Source organism: Chelonia mydas, chromosome 3, assembly GCF_015237465.2.
Source record: "Chelonia mydas isolate rCheMyd1 chromosome 3, rCheMyd1.pri.v2, whole genome shotgun sequence".
Classification (NCBI taxonomy): domain Eukaryota; kingdom Metazoa; phylum Chordata; order Testudines; family Cheloniidae; genus Chelonia; species Chelonia mydas.
This window is the reverse complement of record NC_057851.1, coordinates 168,389,390-168,410,162: the sequence shown is the minus strand read 5'-3', so window position 1 is coordinate 168,410,162 and position 20,773 is coordinate 168,389,390. Positions and strand designations below refer to the sequence as shown.

Here is a 20,773-nt window from a genome sequence, read left to right as displayed (position 1 = left end):
ATGTATCTTTTGCTGTATGCCCAAAAAGTCATAAAATACAGGACATTTTAGACCAAGAGGAGGAGTAAGTTCCTGATTCTTGTAGCACTCACAGAGAATGCCCTGCCAATGTCTTTTATAACTATGGGACTCCAGCTGAAGTGCCTCTGCTGACCATAGCTGCAGCAGTATGGCATAGAGAGAGAGAAGATACGTCAGACAGGAAAGAGCCAAGCCGTTACTGTATAAATCCAGTAGTTGACAGCCTTTGCTTCATATATCACAAGCAGAATAAAAGCCATTCCATATCATGAAAAGTATCAACAAAATGACTACAAAACACACCACATCAATCAAGCCAACATTCAACTACCAGAATATGATGTGAACTAAAAAATAACTAAAGTTATTCACAGCAACTATCTGTTTAGAAAAAACATTCCCTTTCTTTAATTAAACAAAATAACTATCTTCCTCAAACCAGAATGCGTCTCTCCAAATAATTAACTCGTACTAAATAAAGTTGAGTCATGTCCCTGTTTTTCCTCCCTCCATGGCCCCATCAGTAGCTTTTCTTAAAAACACTTGGCTGATGCACTGTACTATTTCTAAAAAAGTTAATATTAGAAAACGTAGCTAACTTCTCCTCCACCCCCCGAATTGTCTCATGCACATCACTTGTTTGCCAAGGTTGTTTGTTTGTTTTGTAAATGAATCACCTGCAGAGCTCCCATAAAAATGGAGAAACTAAACTATTTGAGATAGTTAGCCATGTTCATTATTGGATAAATGAATTATTGACCTTGATCCATAAAATGCAACCTTACAAATACACTTCAGTACTCATAGCTTGTGCCTTTGCAATATGGTAGAACACACTGTACATGTCATGATACAAAAGTAGCTTTACAAGAGTTACAGTATACAGCCCCCTTTAAAAACAATCTCAGACCCAGCTGAGAGTGTAAGTGATTTCTAAGCAGTGCACTGAACACTTGAGAAAGCCATATGTAACAGTCAAATCAAATTGTAAGCACATAGGGTCACTGAATTTTACTAGTAAGCCGTAGAACAGCTTGATTTTTACAGACCATTACATACCACACAATTTAATGATGTGTGCAAACCTGACAAGAACCTTACTCTTCACTACTTTGGGGTTTTATAGTAAAAGACTAACTGTAATTTAAGACAAGATTATATCCACGCCACCATCCTCAGCACACTACATAACCACCAACATAAAAGTAATGTCTTGGTTATCAAATTGAGCTAGAATATCCCATTAAAATCTACAGAACTTTTCTGTAGTGAGTGGAAAAAAATGTCATTTCTATGAGCAGTATGTTTATTGGGAATGGAAATAGTTGACTTAAGTGCTTTGCTTCAGGAAGTATATTTCTCAGTCAAAAGGTCTGGTATTTTTCTAACTCACATCAGAACAATATTTTATTTAAAGCACTTTTATTGAAAGGTGCCAGTATCTCACATATAAAAAAGAAAGTAATTTAAATTTTTATAGCCTCTTAGCTATCACAGTTTAATACACCATGGAAGAGCTCTTTTAAAAAAGCAACATTTGGAATGTTTTTGACATGGGTATTTCATAAGTAAAACAAATGCTACATCATTCTTATTAGACACAATTAACTTTACACAACTTCTGCAATTTAAGACACTTTATGGAGGCAGAACAAGTAGATATTAATAAAAGTGTCATGATAAGATTTATATGGTAACTTAACAGGGGGGCAAAGCCAGTCTTCCTTTTAGGAAACAATCTTGTTGGTTTGTTTTTGTTTTTTTGCAATCTAGTGTCTTATTTTACATTCTAACCGTTCTAAGATCTATTATACTTATTTGAACAGAATTGTCCCATATCTTTTCTTTATAACGCTATCTTGAAATTAAATAAATACAAAACCATACTGCTTTTACTTTTGCTGTTGAGTGCACTTTCACACAATATTTTAATTGGCAACATATATTTGCCATCCAGTACTCAATGGCAGTTTCTACAAAGTTGTTTCTTTGAGGATACAGATAGCATTTTAAAATTTGAAAGCACAACTACCATTGTATTTCCCCCGTAAACACTTTAGTTTTATTAAATGTAATTTCAATAAATGACCAATGTGATTAGAAGAAATGTATCATGTTATTTTGTGTCCATCTGGTAGAGAACAAGTTAAAAGGAAATAAAATTCACCCATCCTAAAAGTTAATTTCCCTCCTCCTCTCCATTACATGTTCCTATTTCATTCTCTCCTTTTCCTTAAGTTCCTTTTCTTTGAAAAAAATCTTAAAACAAGAAAAACCCAAACAAGCAAAATGACAAAGCCAGTATTTCCTATCCTTTAAATTTTTATATTTTCTTTCCCCATCCCATTCCCTCTCACCCCCAGAATAGATTATTCTCTTTTCTTGCACATTCCACCATACTCTGTCCCTCCTCAAAACACTCACTCTCTCTTCTTAGTTCCTCCCTCCTTAATTCTTCTCAGTGGGAAGCAGAGGTCACTTTTGCTCCCATACAGAAACAGTGGACCAGTAGCTGAGTGGGACCAAGTTCTTCTGATATGTAAGCAATGGTAGAAAGATGAAATGTTGGATCTTGGATATCTGAATTTCTTCTCTGCTAGGTCTTTTTTTATTGTCTGCTCCTGACCTCATCCTTTGGACAAAGACTATATATTCACATACACTTGGGCTATGATACCGTCTTTGCTTTTCTGCGAAGTATATGGGAGAGTGCCTCTACGTAGCTGGGCAGAATTAGTCACTCTGAGGCAATTTTTAATATACATATGGAACATAAAAGACCACTACCACCACATGTACAACTGCAATTTCAAATTAGTCTGAAATTACATGCACATTTTTAACACCTAACGTTTGAAAAATCTGATTCCTCATGGCAAGTAAATCCTACACTAGTCTTTTTGTGAAATACCACACGTAACTTAACTGTAGTTGCAATTACTTATTATGCTCCATTCTCAAACATTAGTCCAGGTCCTGCATGATTTTCCCCTCATTGTCTGCATCACGGAAATAGAATTTTACTTTCTTGGTACACTCTGATTACTGGTGTATGAGGAAAGCATTAAAAAAAATCCACTCTCTTGCGAAGAGAGGGGAGCTTTCCCTGGTGAGTGCCAGCAAATTCTGCAAGCCCAAAATTTTTTTTTTTAAAACCATCACACACAAAAAAGGTCCTTATGGTTGCAATGAATCTTGAAAATATTAACTTAGTATAAACTGATGCTGTGTATTCTTAAGCCTGCAGACAAACAGCTCACAGTCTCTCTGATGTTACTCAATTTTGTCACACTGAAGTAGAGTAAAAGCTGACCAAAGTCTCGTCAATTATCATTGCTGAGATTGAGAATCCTGTGCCAAGCAGTGAATTGAAAATAATCAGTTTTTTCACAGCTGTAACTTTTGGAAGCTTTTTGAATTGATACAGATACTGTGGCTGGACACATTGAGCGAAATTGGTAGCAACCCTCTGGCTTGCCTCTGTGTGCAACTGGGGAAGACTTCCTCTACAAAAAACTTCTGCCAGTCGGGCTGGGAATTTGATTTCCCAGGGGCTGTCTAAAAGGCATAGTAGAATTTGAACAGGGTGAGCATACCTGCCTATTGGTTAGCAAGGGTTGGGTCTTACAAGGGTTCCGACCCCCCTCCTCTCCGTGTTTTAAGGAGGAGTCGAGTGAGCCTGGCACACAGCAGGACTGTGCCCCACCAGCTGCCATATCTCAGTGGGTTTCTGCCCAACAACCAAGTCTTCTGGGCTACAGGAGCAATGGGAGGAGAGGAGCAGTGTAAACTGGCTGATATTTCTCATTCCCTGGACAGTGGCCGGAAGCAAAAATTGCAGATCTCAGTTTAGAATAGCTTTAAGCTTTTCCTTAAAATCCCCCATATTTATTTTATTCACTACTCGATCATGTCTCATATCAAAAGAACTGTTAATTAAAAATACTGGTTGAACGATGAAGATACCACTTTCCAATTCTTCATTCCAAAGAACAAAAAAATACTCCTACTGCAATCCACTGGACCACCACCACCTCTCAAAGATCAAAGACCTTAGATTATTGAGTGAATTCATGTCCTTCAGTTGACAACTAAGTAATTTCTTTTCAAATAAGGTCCGTTATATTTCACTCTGTTTGGATAGGCAAATCTTTATGTATCCATACATTACTCTGAGGCCTGATCAGCAAAACGCTTAAGCACATGACTAACTTAAGCACATGAATAGTTTCACTGGCATCAATGAGACGAGTCGTGCTGAAAGTTAGGCACATGTTTAAGTACCTTGCTGAATTTGGGCCTGAAAACAATCTCTACAATGACTGGGATCACGGGAAGACACAGTCTTATTGACCATCATAACAGGCCATGAGTACATCAAGAATATACCTACAGAAAAAATACTAATAAAAAATCCACTAGGAAGCAGGAAGTCAAACAGAAAGAGTGGGTCAGCAGGCACTCTCCCACCAGCAACACAACTCTTCCATTTAACAGGCTGGGACTATAAAGTGTATTAGATTGCAAAATCAACTAAATGACTTTCACAAATTACCAATTCTTGCACTCTGTTCTCCAGAGTGCATCGTATCAAAAAAATGCATGCAAAACTGGTGAGAGCAATTAGCCTTCTTCTGATATTTTCTTAAAAAGAGGCTCCTTCTCATTTACAAAGCCGCTTTTTTTTTTTTTTTTTATATTCAACCAATTTTTCCAAACTTGACACCAAACATATTCCTCACTGAAGACTAAATACATGTCACAATGTAAAGTTTTAAAGACAAGCTATATACGTTTTCTCGGCACAGCAGCTGCAATGGAGTCAAACAATTTTTTCAACAGAGACAGTTTTCCCACACTCAGATAGCAAACAAACCATCTAAAATGTCTACTTCAAGCTCCCACAAAATGTCTACTTCTGTCCTATAAATATTTGATGAAAATATTTAATAGTAAAATTATAGGCAGCCAATCTCTCAAACCAGAATTCAGCCACTTTATTAAGGAATCAATAGACATATGTCAAAAGGCTAGAGAGATAATGAACTTATTGAGGATAGACGAAATATGTTGGGAGAAAAACAAGGGAGGCGAAATATTGTGGGTTCTTCTGCTTTGTCTTCTGTTTTCTTGACTTGCTTCTATTCTTGATATAAATTCCTTGACTACTAACTCTCATTCTTTGTCAAGTGTATGTCACTTAAAGGTCTTATACTTTATCCAACGTACAGAACATTGAATGACAGGGGGAACTCCTGTGGGAAAACCAAAAACAATTGAAATAATAGGACGTACAAATGTCTGGGTAACTTATTTCTGTTGAATACTCTGGCTTACCAGTCATTTATATTTTGAGTTATTTCAAAATAGTATTAGATCAAAAGGAATACTCCCCTATATTTGAAATAAAGGTCATGGGTTTCAGACTTTATTTTATGTTTATGTAATATAGGTCTATTATCTTTCAAAATCTGAATTATATATATTTCTGTCCAAAATTAAATCTGGTGGACTATTATAAACAAAAAGCAGTAGCTTATAATAGTACAGGGATCGGCAATCTTTGGCCCACGGCCCACCAGGGTAAGCCCCCTGGCAGGCTGGGGCCGGTTTGTTTACTTGCCACATCTACAGGTTCGGCCAATCATGGCTCCCACTGGCCGCAGTTTGCCGCTCCAGGCCAATGGGAGCTGCGGGAAGCGGTGGCCAGCACATGCCTCGGCCAGCGCTGCTTCCCGCAGCCCCCATTGGTCTGGGACGGCGAACCGCCGCCAGTGGGAGCCATAATCGGCCAAACCTGTGGACGCGGCAAGTAAACAAACCAGCCCGGCCTGCCAGGGTGCTTACCCCTGTTGTGATATTTTCACAAAACTAACTTTGCATAATTCTAAGCAACTAAATGCTTAATAATAATGTTTATTGAGCACTTCTTCAGCAAGTTTCATGCAAGGATCTCAATGCATTTTAAAACAAATCTCAAAACATCCCTATAAAGTAATAGTACCTCTGCTTTACAGATAAGGAAACTTAAGGATGAAGAAGTTAGGTGATTTGCACAAGGTAACAGCGGTAAGGCCAGGCATATGGTCTAGCCACGAGAAAATGCTGTGTCCGGTACATTACTGTAGTGAGTATACAATAAATTGTCAACAGTTAGTAGTATGCTTTTCTTTTAGATATTTTCAAGGGTCTGAGAAAAATCTCTCTCCTTAATATCGACAGTAAAAAAAATTTGTTTACAGTAAAAAAATTACTACAGTTATCTCTAGCCCTATTTACTATTTTGATTTTTACTATTCTACAATACAATAAAAGCATGTACATCTAATGATCCTAGCTCACTTGACAATATTTTTAAAATACATTGAATAGACCCACCATCACTTTCCCCAGATCAAGCTAAATAAAGCAGCAATAGAAGAATAAAAACAAGAATTAAAGCAATATCCACCAGACTCCTACATCACCATTACCCATCCTTATCCAACACCCATCTCCAAACAGAAAAGCACACCCTGAAAGGTAACATTACTTGGGTTCTTATGCGTCTAGAGAAGACACACGTTTCACAAGTCCAAGGCTAGAGTGGTGAACATCTTGCCAATCATGCCCTCTCTCATACTGAAAGGGTTTCAGCTCAGGCATCTCCAGTAACCTGAACTATAGCAATATACAATGGGCTGAGAGAGGTGATCTCTTAAGCAGGTAGGTCCCAGGCCATTTAGGTTTTACAGGTCAGAACCAACATCTTAAAATCAATCCTGAAACTAACAGGCAGCCAGTGCAGATTGTAGAGCACAGCATTGATAAGCCTGTGGCAGGAAACACTGTTTAAACAAGTAAGCCACTGAATTCTGCATTAGCTGCAGTTTCCAAATAGATATAAGAAGCAGTCTCACAGTCTAATCTTGAAGTGACAAAGGCTGGCTGCGAGTTGCAAAGTCTGCATCTAAAAGAAACTCCAACAGCCTACCAACCATCCAAAGTCTGACTTGGCTGTGGCGGCTACCTCATCAGCGAGTAGCAGCCATGACTCTAATCAGACCCCAGATTGTGAAACTGGTCAACAAACAGAAGGCACATACTTACAGAAAGACCAACATAACCCACCACCACCTCTCCCAGTTGCCTTCCCCAACCAACCTCTCTCACCTGAGTCTTATCCGGATTGGGCCTCAGCCCTGATCTCTACCTACACTGTCCCGCAAAACGCTGAGTAATGCAACTGACATCTTTAGCCAAGTCAGTGAAGATGGAGCTATAAAGCTCCATCATCAATGTACTGAAAACACACAACCCATGCTTCTCACTAACCCTCCCAACAGTCATGCAAATCTGCATCTACAGAGAGAGAGAGAGAGGGGAACTTTACTGAAGTTTCTGAATTGTAGAAATTAACATAGTCACTGATTGATAGGGTTCTGCATGCAGATATCCATACACACACATGCTTATACATACACATAACAGAGTATTTGCACTTGAAGCACACTTAAACCCTTCAGGAAAATATAATGCACTCGCGCATATAGTTGTTTTCAGTCATAAATCCTCTTTTTCTTCCCTTTTTTAAAATTAAAGTCTTAGCAAAGCATGCATTTTTCACTGAGGACTATTTATATGCTAACTTCAAAGTTTTAAAATAAAAAATTGGTTGAAAGGGCCTGAACAATTTTTAGTGCATGAAGAGCTTATTTCACATTAACTCAGAAACAACAACTTTCCTTCAAACCTTAAAAAAAAAAAAAAAAAAAACCAACCCCACACCTATGGGTTGAAATAAAACGTTAGAAATAGAATCTAAAAGAGTAAATCAAAAGTGCTTTCGCAACCATAAATATAGAATAAGTTGTTAGCATGAGATTACAATATCATGTAATGATAAAGTAATGATAAAGTGTTTAGAATCTATATTTATCTGTTGAACAAGTAATACCTAATTTATGCCAAGATTTAGGAGACAAACAGAAAACCAATTCGAGAGCCAGTCTGAGTATTTGCTGCAATAATAATTTAAAATACCAAACTACCAATATATCCTACAATACATATGGCTGATATGAGGCACATGTTCTCTAAAAACAAGAGATTACTCAAGTTACCTCAGTGGCAGCATAGCTTACAAAAGAACGGTGTTTCTGCCATCAGAAGAAAAAGATAGCAAGATGCATCGTGATAAAATAATGCTGAATAATCACTGAATGAAAAAGTTTGTGTGTAACAAAATATAAAAAAGGAGGGTGGGAGACAACAGGCATTATTTCCTAAATGCTATTTTTCACTATAGGCTTGATTAGCATACATTGTTTAAATATAATGGGCTACATTCAGAATATGATATAAGCAAGTTCATCTCTACCAACTTCAGTAAGATTTCCCTAGATTAGGCAAAGAAGTTATGCTTAAATCAAGTGCTAACCCCAACCTTTTCCTTACCACAGGCACAGGTTAACATTTTACCACAATTTAACAGGTCGAGGTCTACCCTAGGCTGAAGCCTATGACTGACTTCAACCAACTAAGCAGAGGTACAAGGTGTTAACTTACGTATAAATTAAGGAAGAGATACTGGTTCTATCAGGGTTAGCTAACCCCAAACAATTTTTAACCTTTTCCTAATTTATGAAAATCCATAGAGTTTTATCTATTTACATCAGCTCTGAATTTGGCACAGCATCATTTAAAACTTGAGAACCATTAGGTTCTTAAGATTATGAAGACAGCAGCATTCTTAATACACAAAGTGGTTTTCCTACCTTCAACCCGTGATTCCAAGTGCTTATCCAGCTCAGCATCCTTTTTCACTGCCTCATCTGAGACCTTAGGGGCATTTGAAAAACAAACTAGTACAATACTCATGTTATCACGACTTCCCTATATAGTGGAGAGAAAAAAAAAAAAGTACATGAGAGGGATCCTTAGTTTTAAACCTCTTGCCTTCCTTGTTATTAATCACTCTCGCTTGTTCTAAGATAGATATAATGAACCATTGTTAACACAATTACTTTATTGCACATTTGTAACATGTTAATTAGCTGCAACATATTTCATGTAGAAAAAGATTTTATAGTCTTGAAATTTTATATATTATCTTACCATTAATAATAAATATATCACTATTAAGCATTTCTTCACTTGTTTAAAAGGTAACGACAAAAAGATCACAAGTTAAAATGAAGAAATTGTTTAACTGTTACCCAAACCAATAACAAACTAAAAAAGCTAATATTTCATTCTATGAAAATACTCAGGTGAGACATTACAGCTCATTCCAAATATATTTGTTCATCTGAATTCTATTTGTGCCACTGCCTAAATTGCATTTCACTTTGATGCTATGAAGTTCCAAAAATGAATAGGATCACTGATATGGCCAAGAGCTAACATAACGTTTCTCTATCCACCTCCCCAGGTCAGCCACTAATATATAGTTAATCTGGAACTCCCAATTTTCTTGCAAATTATGCAGAACTACAAATTTTTAATATTAACTTAATCTCCACTTGGAAATGTTTACACATTTCCAGCTGATCTTACAGTTCAACACATACCGTGCAAACACATCAACACTATTTTCTTTCAGAATCTCTCTCTTGTACTTCACTTTTTGCTCAGTAGTAATTTGCAAAACTATAATCCCAGCACTAATTTAATTTACTACTGTACACCCATTCCCAGAGTGTATACTAATACCCTCACAGAGCTGATTAATCAAAAGTTTGGCCTTCCCTTCCTCTGCCTCCCATGTTTGTATAAGCTTAAATTGCAACTCTTGATGCTGTATAGTCTCAGGAGCTTGTAAAGGAGTTTAGCAAGGACTGGAAGAAGAATAGGTATCCTAGCTGCTGCTATATAGCATAAAGATTTGAAAGAGGGTTTCAAGAGATTATCCATTCTTGCACTTCAAATCTGTAGAGAACATTGTGACAACCACCAGTAGCCAAACTAATATGGTAAACCCAGGGTTACTACTCCTTACATAGCCTTTTTTGTTCAGACCTACACCACGGGGCAGTTCCTAGCACCCATCATCACACCCACTCTCCTGCAGGAGTACAACAGGACTGTGGAGTAGAGAGAATACCATAGTAGAAAGGGCTTTGTTTTTGAAGTTTCCTTCTGCACCAGGCCTAAAAGGATTCTCACCTTTCACAGTCAATAAAAGATAGTTGTTGGGCGTCAAAAAATTCCCTCCTCTTCCAGAGTTGCAGAATATTGAGGCTAAAACTTCAGATTCAACTCCAATCTTGCAAGCGGTATGAACTTATTCACATGGAATTTGGACATCAGTGCCCTATATTGAATCTGCCTATATGGAGCTCAGTGCAAGATCAGGGCTCAATTAAGCATTAAATATATTGTAGTAGTCATTCCACATGCACAAGTCTTGCAGATGTTGTTGGTTGGAAAAACACCACCACATTCAAGCGAAGCTTACAGTGTGTGCCGCACGCTACAATTCAACCATGAAGAATTCTCTGGGTAACAAGAAGGAAGTGCAAGCTATTTGCATTACCTGAATTACAACCAGAGGGAACTGAAATTCTTCTTTTTAACTGGTATTGTATTCATCTAAATAAAGATCAACAATTGTATAACAACTTTTAGGAAAAACAGTTACATACCTTATGTAAACAAGTATCGACCACCCAATTGCACACTTTTTCCAGGTCATCTGATACTTCAAGCCTAGACTTAACAAATTCACAGAGCTCTTCATTACTCATTACATCCCAGATTCCATCACAAGCTAAGATGATAAATTCATCCTCTTCTGCTCTTAAAATTTCATAAACCTCAGGCTCTGGAGAAACAAGCTGTTCTGTAGGGCCTTTGCCATCAACACATTTGTAGTCATAGTCGCCCAGAGCTCGAGAAACTGCCAATGAACCATTAACACGCTGAATCATTACACTACCTCCTGCATTCTGGATTCGCTCCTTCTCCCTTGGGTTGCAAGGTTTGTGATCCTGTGTTGAAAAACACACTTGTCCATTTCTATAGAGAACAGCACGCGAATCACCACAGTTGATAAAATATATATGCTCACGTGAAATCATAACTCCCACTGCTGTTGAGCCACTCCTGTCCATTCCATTTCTGAGGTCAGAAAAATTGCGCATATATTCATCAATTTTCAAAAAGCCAGTTCTGATTCCACTCTTGACATTTTCCACTGAAGGCTCAAGAGCTGATCCTGGTTTTTCTGATGCCCTAAAATCATCATTGTTGGTGATGTGTTCTAATAAATGTGTTGAACAGTAATTTGCCACACGAGAGCCTGCATGACCATCATAGACAGCAAAAAAGGACCAGTCTTCTAGGCCATGGGGAATACCTACAACAGCTGTGTGAGCATCTTCCATTTCCACTCTCCATCCCTGCATACTGCTGAGGCCATAACGCAAGCCATTCCCTGCACCATGAGCATTATGTTTATCAGTTTTTGGTTTATCCAAGAATGCACCCATGTTTATTTAATATTGAATCTGGAAAACAAAAGAAAAGTCTTATTTATAAATCTATTATCCCACAAAAGTCTTGTACAGCAATCTGTCAAACAATTCATACATAATTCCTTGTGGCTTTTCTTACAGTACAGTCAGTGAATTACTGTATAACAAAGTGTGTACAACAAAGTATGCATTTTTATTCAGGTCAGCTATGGGGGAAAAAGGTCTGTTTCAATTTTTTTTAAATGTGATCCTGTCAAATTAGACATTTTGGTAGCTTACCCGCCACTGCCCTCAAGGAGGGGAGGGGGCTTATCTTTGTCTTAGGAACATTTCATGCTCACTTACATATATAAATGAAGGAGTCCTTCAAATGGAAGGAGCAGCTTTTCTGCCTCTGTAGCACCATCCCTTCCTCCCCAGTCCACGTCCCTCTAATTCCATAAAAGTTACCAGGAAAAACTAGTACAGTCTCTCACTAATTTTTCTCCATAGCTCCCCAGAAACTGTCCAGTGTAGGGGACTTCTGCATAGTGCAGGGGAATAGAAGTAACACTGGTAAGGCATGGCCGGCCTACTACTGGAACACTGAGTTTGGGGGCAACTTTTCCAAGAGGAGTTTGAGGACAAATCCTTCTCCCTCACCCCACAGCAAGATGATGGGGGTAATTTCCAGAAGAGAATCCTCAGAGAAGTCCCTGCTTAAACAGAAGTCTGGGAACAATCTGGCCTCCTGTGTGTGCAAGCAGTTCCAATTTTTAACTTTTCCAAAACACATTTCTTAAACTAATTTTGGATGCAATTTAAAATTCAAAAATATATATTTGCCTAAATTAAAATTATCATCCTGCAAATAAATCACACCATTCACAGTACTAGGAAAAATCAAGAACTACAAAACAAAAACAGTTCTTCCATTCTAATTCGAGAAGACCTATTTAAAATAAAATAACTAAATGCATATAAGGACAGCCCCCTTTTAAAATGACATATAATTTACTCCAAATAACGAACCTATAGTTCGTACACCTTCCTTTTAAACAATGTCCTTTTACTAGCCTTATTTTAGATAGAAGTCGTATCTTCACTCTGATTATCACAATGATTTTTAGTGCTCTACTGAGAAACAACATTAATTCTTGTTCTAGTTTTATGTTGTATTGTCTTGGTTTATATGTTTCTTTTCCAAGTCATTTCAGTTCTTGTTTGCATTACCATTCCCTTCAGCACAAAAGTTTCAAGTTCAACTAAGGGTCAAGCTAGAGTTGATAGAAACTGGTATGACTAAATGACATAATTCAGCTCCACCCTTTTCTTAAATGGTCTATACAGTCCTGAGGCAGATACTGTCAGAATTGAAAAACAGACAGATCAAGGCAGAGTTTTCTGTAATCACCCCTGAAGGCCCAAGTGCACAAATGGCAGAATATCTACTGAAGGAAGAAATGTTGAATGGAGTGGAAATTTACAGTAAGCAATATCCATGTTCAAGCTCTAATTTAAAGGTTAAAAGTGCCACGCACCTCCCCCTTTTTTTATTTTTTTTGCACTCATGCTCTCCTCTCTCATTCTAGGATTAGATTATCTTGTGCTGCAAGGCAGGAACATGACCCTGCCAGTATTATGTTATTAAACCTTTAAGGTACACCTAGGTGTCTCCTTTTAATTACATAATCCTCATATATATTGCAAATCAAAACTTCTCAGCTAATTTTTTTTTCATTAAGCAGAGTACTGGAAGCTACTGATATTAAAAAGTAAGTATGACATTCCGTAGTATTGTGACAATTTCAGACTATATATTTTAAGTGACTAACTTCTGTGTTCTGTCCTCCATATTCTAAAAGACATGCCTGGTAAATTAAAAGAAATCCCCCCCAGATAGCATCTTAATTTTATGTAATAAATACCTTATGTATTCAGAAGTTCCACTAACCACACCAGTTGTAACAAAAAAGTGAGGTCCTGTGAGCTAAAGAACTGCCTAAAATGCCAGAGGTATGGGCTGCCTGAAGAATTAGGTATACATCTCCAGTTTTTATGTGGGATTTTTGAACTAATAATCCAGGTACAGATGAAGAATGAAAGGCTTTATTATGCTTTCCCACAGAAGCCTGTCCATGTGGAAAGGCTAAAATTGCTTGGAAAGTTCACCTAGAACTAAAATACTATGAGATTTTGGGAAGAGAGGAGACTTGCCTTATCACTCCACAGAATGAGCAGGAGTGCCCCTGCAAACTACCAGATGCCCAAATCCTAAGGATCCCATGCTTCTCCTAGGGCTCCAAAAGCCATGCTGCCATAGCGTCTCTGACTATGTCAGGGACAGTTCCCTTTCATTTGCAGGGTGGCTGGTTGCATAAAGCAGGAACCTGAAAGAATTAAGGAAGGATTTACTATAGGATGCTGCCATGAAAAATGACTGATTCCTTGACCATGCCTATGCCTCTATCTACCTACTAAACTTGAAAAGAACAAACAGCCTCATGTTTGCCTGGAATGTTTCTACAAAGTCAGCAAATGAGAGTGGGAATAATACCACACTGGCTCCCCTCCCCATGACACATTTTGGGCAGTTATAGTTTGCTTTGCACTATGAGTTGACAGAGGTCAGGGCCATCACTACCCAAGAATCCACAAAAAATCTTGCACCTTCCCTCTGTAAATGGAGTTCTATGGTAGCTGTGCCATTCAGAGCCCTCACTCCCCCTCCTCCCATCCAGATTCTATACTTCCTAGGGCAGGGGTCCCCAACGCGGTGCCCGCAGGCGCAATGGCACCCGCTGGGGCAGTTGTGTGCGCCCGCAGGACACCACACCACCGAAATGCCGCCGCTGAGCACGGCTACCTGAGAACCGCCTGCTGAAATGCCGCCGAGAAGTGCTGCCATTTCTCAGAGGTATTTCGGCGGCGAGGCTTCTTTCCGCTGCCACTTATCGGCGGCATTTTGGCAGTGGGGTGTTTGGCTCCCGCCACAGTCTGTTGGGAATAGGAATGTTCTATTCCCACAGAAAGGTTGGGGACCACTGTCCTAGGATGTTTTGCCAAGCAGGGTATGTCCACTGGATTCTATCTTTGTCATAAATATAAAGGGAAAGGTAAACCCCTTTAAAATCCCTCCTGGCCAGAGGAAAAATCCTCTCACTTGTAAAGGGTTAAGAAGCTAAAGGTAACCTCGCTGGCACCTGACCAAAATGACCAATGAGGAGACAAGATACTTTCAAAAGCTGGGAGGAGGGAGAGAAACAAAGGGTCTGTGTCTGTCTGTATGCTGCTTTTGCCAGGGACAGAACAGGAATGGAGTCTTAGAACTTTTAGTAAGTAATCTAGCTAGCTATGTGTTAGATTATGATTTCTTTAAATGGCTGAGAAAAGAATTGTGCTGAATAGAATGATTATCCCTGTCTGTGTGTCTTTTTTGTAACTTAAGGTTTTGCCTAGAGGGATTTTCTATGTTTTGAATCTAATTACCCTGTAAGGTATCTACCATCCTGATTTTACAGAGGTGATTCCTTTACTTCTATTAAAAGTCTTCTTGTAAGAAAACTGAATGCCTTTTCATTGTTCTAAGATCCAAGGGTTTGGGTCTGTGGTCACCTATGCAAATTGGTGAGGATTTTTACCAAACCTTCCCCAGGAAGTGGGGTGCAAGGGTTGGGAGGATTTTGTGGGGAAAGACGTGTCCAAACTACTTTTCCCAGTAAACCCAGTTAAAGTTTGGTGGTGGCAGTGGAAATTCCAAGGGCAAAGGGTAAAATTAATTTATACCTGGGGGAAGTTTTAACCTAAGCTGGTAAAAGTAAGCTTAGGAGGTTTTCATGCAGGTCCCCACATCTGTACCCTAGAGTTCAGAGTGGGAAGGAACCTTGACAATCTTGCATCTTTATTTAGATACTGATGTAGATTAAACTTTTCCAAAAGGCTGATAGGTATTGCTGTAAACTCCTTGACCAATTTATTTTCCACTTTTTACTACCCCAGCTAAGCTATTAACAAAAAAGGTTTTTTGTTTTTTTTTTTTAAATTAAGGTTTATGTAGGTGGTATCCCTTCAACTTTTAAATAGTTTTAATGGGGTTGAAGAGAAGAGAAACAACTGGCAGAGCATATCACTTTTTCTATGGGACTTCTTTATGATGCTCTAGGACTTTTAATAGCCTTTAGGTTAAGAACATTATACAGTTTGTAAAATAGGTCAACATAATAAGCATTTCATCTTGCCAATTACAAACCCATTTAGCAAAGTTACATAATAGGTAATGAGAACTAACATTCACATCTACAGTCACAAAGATATGCCAGTCTAGTACAACAAACCAACCAGTTAAAGATGTTCACGCACCCATTGACTTTTGATATAATTTCAAATCAGATTTTAAATACAGAAGCTGTGTTCCATAACTATATATAAAAGTAACTAACATTAAAGTTTATCTATGACCTGGCTGAGCAAAACATCAGGCAAAAATATTAAATACCAAGAAACATTAGGCTCTCCCTGCTATTTTCTACAGAATCCAAGCTGTTAAAACACAACCACCTTCTACTCACCTATTTTTTGTTAAAAGGCATGTCCACCAACCCTACCAGCTGGCTTCTCCTATTTTGCAGTAACACAAAGGCAGTTGTAAAGCCTTGCACTGAGAGATGTAGCTTTTTTTTTCTTTTTTAAAAAAAAGAACAGGATTTGCATGGGCCCATTTGCAATCCTCTCATCTCACCTACCTACAAAGCAAATCCCTCTGGTGTAGATTGCTTCCGAGAGGCTGGAATGATTTGGGCCATCTGCTTAAAGGCACTGTGGCTATATATCTGCTCCACCATAGGCCAAGCTGACAGAGATAGGACAATCAAGATGGAATTGACTTTGTTACATGCCCTTTCAATTGTATTAGTAATGGCCTAGGATCCTAATTAAAATCCTAGCATGTGCCAAAAGTACCAGGGTTCAATTCCAATCAACCATCCTGATATAATAAACTGGACTCATTAGGAAAATTACATGGACACCAATGACGTGGTTGCATGGACTGAGTCTTGCACCCTCTCAACCGCCAAGAAGAACCCAGCTCCTCTCATTCTTCAAGAAGGATGAGGATATGCCAAGAAAATACAATGAGCCCCTATGAAGTGAGGCACTGAAGTCAGATGCAAGCACCAACTAAGTCAGTCAAGTTCTGACATTGTGCCCACTCAGCAAGGTGTCAGAGGGGTGATGGGCATGGCACTGATGTTACCAGGCCCCAAAGCACTGACTAATGAGCACCAGAGAGAAAATGGTATTGGGCCAATAGCCTGATATGCCATTTGCCAGGAAGGCACTTGCAAAACAACAACAGGAACCAGCAGATAAAGCCAACATGATGCTGGAGCTGAAAGAGTGGGAGGAAATCTACAACACTGACCACCCCAGTTGCTGATGTCCCAACACTGGAAGTCCCAGGTGCTGGTCTCGCACAGCACTAATGTGATTAAGTGGGCCTAGTGCTAATGGGGGGAGGGATAGCTCAGTGGTTTGAGCATTGGCCTGCTAAACCCAGAGTTGTGAGTTCAATCCCTGAGGGGGCCATTTGGGATCTGGGGCAAAAATTGGGGATTGGTCCTGCTTTGAGCAGGGGGTTGGACTAGATGACCTCCTCAGGTCCCTTCCAACCCTGGTATTCTATGATTCATTGTGCTGAAGAAGACTAGTGCCAGTAGTATACTAATGTGCTGGCTTCACAACCCTGTTGGTGTAACAAAGGGATCTGGTGCAACTAGCTCAAAGCACTACTGTGACAAAGGAGAAGAGTACTAGCTACACAAAACTTGGTAAAGGTGGATACTGAGCACATCTGGTCCAACAGGTAGGATTTTCTTTTGTTAATATGGGATTTAGCATACTTTGCAGCTGTAATTCACATTATTACTGAAAGATTATATACGCACATAAATCTGCCGGATTTTGGGAGGGCAAACCCAAATCGAATTGATGAGTGGATTAGGCATACACAAGACTTTCTTCGTTGGGAACGTCCCTTTTCTGTCAGATTTTATGCTACAAACAGAGGGATTTATGGTCAGCTGCAAATGGATAACATTCTATCAACAGCTGCACTTCTATACCCCCCTCCCCACCTGCAGGTGTGCACAATTTAAAAAAAACAAAAAACAAAAAATTAACACTCTCAAAACCCCTTGTTTGGAAGCAAGTAGTGTTGTTTCCCCTAAACATACCTGATACAAATAGATGAAAATATGGAAATTAAAAGTTAAGCCATATTACACTACACACACTTCACTCTTTCATTCAGCAACATATACACTTTCCTATCTCCCCACTTATAGATCACATACCCACAACCCTTAACTCTGCTCCTCTAGCAAAACGAGTCTTCCACCAATCCCGTTAATTGCCTTTCTATAATTCACCCACTCAACTACCCTTTCACAACACAACCACTGTCACCACCAAACAGCCACAAGGGTTTGTCAGATATGTGGTGTGTACAACCACCTTAGTTGTGAACCAGTTATGTTGTGTGTGTATTAAATGTAAAGACAAAGCCACAGAAGATCCATCAAGTTTGATCCTGCATTATAGGCAGAGCAGGTCGCAATAGTTACAGTTATAAAATATAGTTGTGCTTTCCTAACGTTTTCCAATAAAATTCCTTGTTTTCAATTGCTTACAACTTTGTCAAACTAACATTTCCGGCTGAAAGTTTCTATGGTTGTTTTTGCCATCAGCAAAAATCGTGCAATGGTTTTCAACTATAAAATTAGGAGGAAATAGGTAGTGTTTCCAAAGTTAATTTATTTCCAGGCATTCTGAAGAGGTCTAGAAATGCCATACTTAGGAGCAAAAGCCTGAAATTTGGCACAGGGAAAGTCTTGGGGCTCAAGAGAGGTCTTTTGCTGGCCCCATAAAAAATTTTATCCAGATTTGGCCAATTAAGGCCCTGAAAAAATTCCATTTGTACATGCTTAATAGAGCTGGTTCGAGGTCAGCTGCTAAAACCTTTGAACTTCTGACTCCCTTGGAACTCCCTGAACATTGAGCATGTTTTCTATCCTTATAGAGTTCCTTACATGACCCTGTATTGTAGCGAGGCAAAGCAGTAGCTGAAAAATAACCTCTGGCTGAAAAGCACTGGATTAGAACCTAGGAAGCAACCGTGAAGTTTAGTTTCAACTCTTCCACTAACGAGTACTAATTACGCCCTTCATGTGTCTTATTATTGAACCAAGGCTCATTCATATCCCTCTCAAGACACAAACAATCATCATTAACCCCCATTTTACAGGTGGGATAACAGATTACACAAGATGAGTACTGGCACGACTAGGTAAAAACCTACAGCTCTAATAAGAAAGGCCCATTTAACCAAACTGTCTTTCAGAACGAACATGCCAAATCTGTGGGTTCAGATGTTCTGTCTATAACCACTGCTCTATCCTCTAGTCCATTCTGCCCTTGGGCCTGAAATAGAATCTTGATTGCCAGTACTGTTCCGCTGTCTAGCAAATAGTTGTGAAATCCATTAAAGTGGGTTTTGCATTCCCTTCCAATAGCAGGTTCTCCCACATGGAAGACAATTGCTTATTGCTGCTACCAATTACTATTTTAGTCAAGTTCTAAGAATTTGTGACAGGTACCTAAAGGTCCTGGGTACTAACACTGCTAACGACACATGCAGTGGGATCTATATGGTTCCACATGATGGATTCTAATTTTTAGTTGTTTTTTTTTTTAAATGTATAGGAAGTTGATATACAAAATGTTAAATATTGAAGTTGAAAAATCAAGCACACAAATGTGTCAGGAAACTCCATTAAAGTTGCTTGTGTAACTAACATGTCTCCATTTTGGCATATGCATTATGATACAGTCTGTAATTACCACATATAATTTGCTCTGCAGAGCCCCATTATTCAGTGCATAGAATGAATGATGAATGAGACATTTGCAAGCTGAGAAAAATGTTCTCTTACAACTAAGTGCTAGACTTGGATTCAGAAGAACAGAATTATATCCCAAGCTGAATCAGACTTTGTGGTGCTAAGCAATATACATAACAAGGCAGAATTCATTAATTCTGAGTTTACTAATTTTTGAGTGCTTGACTTTGCAACATTAATGGTCTCTTAACAGTTTTTTGCATGTAATATTAATAGTAATGCTCTTTTTCCAACTTGACTTCAAGACAGTAATACAATTTTCAACCTTCTACTATCATCAGACTGGCAAAACTCATGTTTTATTAAAAGTTAATGATAGGGTTTTGTTATATAATGTAGAAATTCTCAGCAAATCCTCTCACAGATTAATCCTCTGCTTTGATGTAGAGCAATGATTGATGAGGTAGTCCAAACTTTAAACACATTAAGTTCCTTTCCTTTGAATGGCTATTAAAAAGTGAAAGGGAATGTTTTAATATGAACAAGGAGGAAAAACATGGTTTTGTTTAAGCAGGCATGTGATCTACTATTGTATACACAAGGCTGTGTACTCCTCAGATGTGCAATTTGAAGAGAAATCAATCTCTTGTCAAAAATATGTGCTCCAGAATCTAAGCCTTCATTTTTTAAAATGAATCTTTCTACTATGGCTGTGAAAGTAACTACAAACATGTAATCAACACAATGGTGTCATCCTAAATATGAAGATAGCATGAAAAATCAGTTACTGATCTTCTGTAACGATTGTTCTTCGAGGTATGTTGCTAATGTCCATTCCAATGTAGGTGACTCCGAATCAGCTGTGGGGGAGGGTTCGGAGTTCATTGACAAGCAGACTGTAGCACTACTCTGCCAAACTCAGCATCATCTCCAGTCTGCTGACTGACGGCATAGTGAGACACAACAGTCAGGACTGAAGACCACGTTGCCGCTCTACAGATGTCCTGGATAGGAACCTGTGCCATGAATGCAGGTGAAGATGCTTAGGCCTTTGTGGAATGCACCCTCAGGCAGGAGCAGGGACTTTTGCCAGGTGCATGTGTAGATACAGGAAATGATCCACGATTAAATTCTCTGGGCTGAGACTGAGAGACCCTTCATCCTGTGTGCAAGTGCCACAAAAAGAGTTAAGAAGTTCTCCAAAATGATTTAGTCCTTTCTACGCAGAAGGCAAGTGCATGTCTGACATCCAGGGAATGAAGTCACTGTTCCTGTTTCTGGCATGTGGTTTCAGATAGAAGACTGGAAGGAATACATCCTGGTTACTATGGAATTGTGAAACCACCTTTGGGAGGAAGGCTGGGTGAGGGCACAGCCGGGCCTTGTCCCTGAAGAATACTGTGTATGGAGGCTCTGAAA

General features: G+C 38.9%; 1 protein-coding gene across 8 annotated transcripts in view; it reads right to left on the bottom strand.

The window, feature by feature from the left end:
- PPM1B (protein phosphatase, Mg2+/Mn2+ dependent 1B) overlaps positions 1-20,773 on the bottom strand; it is a 96,245-nt gene that overhangs the window by 15,491 nt on the left and 59,981 nt on the right. For 5 of the 8 annotated variants that reach the window (XM_043543774.1, XM_037895840.2, XM_037895839.2 and 2 more), the window contains 2 exons: positions 10,647-11,510; positions 8,778-8,895 (listed from right to left, as the gene is read on the bottom strand). In XM_043543774.1, coding sequence (XP_043399709.1) covers positions 8,778-8,895; positions 10,647-11,492 — 964 coding nt within the window. In that variant the 5' untranslated portion in view covers positions 11,493-11,510. Of the gene's footprint in view, positions 1-8,777; positions 8,896-10,646; positions 11,511-13,673; positions 13,847-20,773 lie in introns of all 8 variants that reach the window. The other 3 variants (XM_043543775.1, XM_043543777.1, XM_037895841.2) reach the window with 2 other exon arrangements.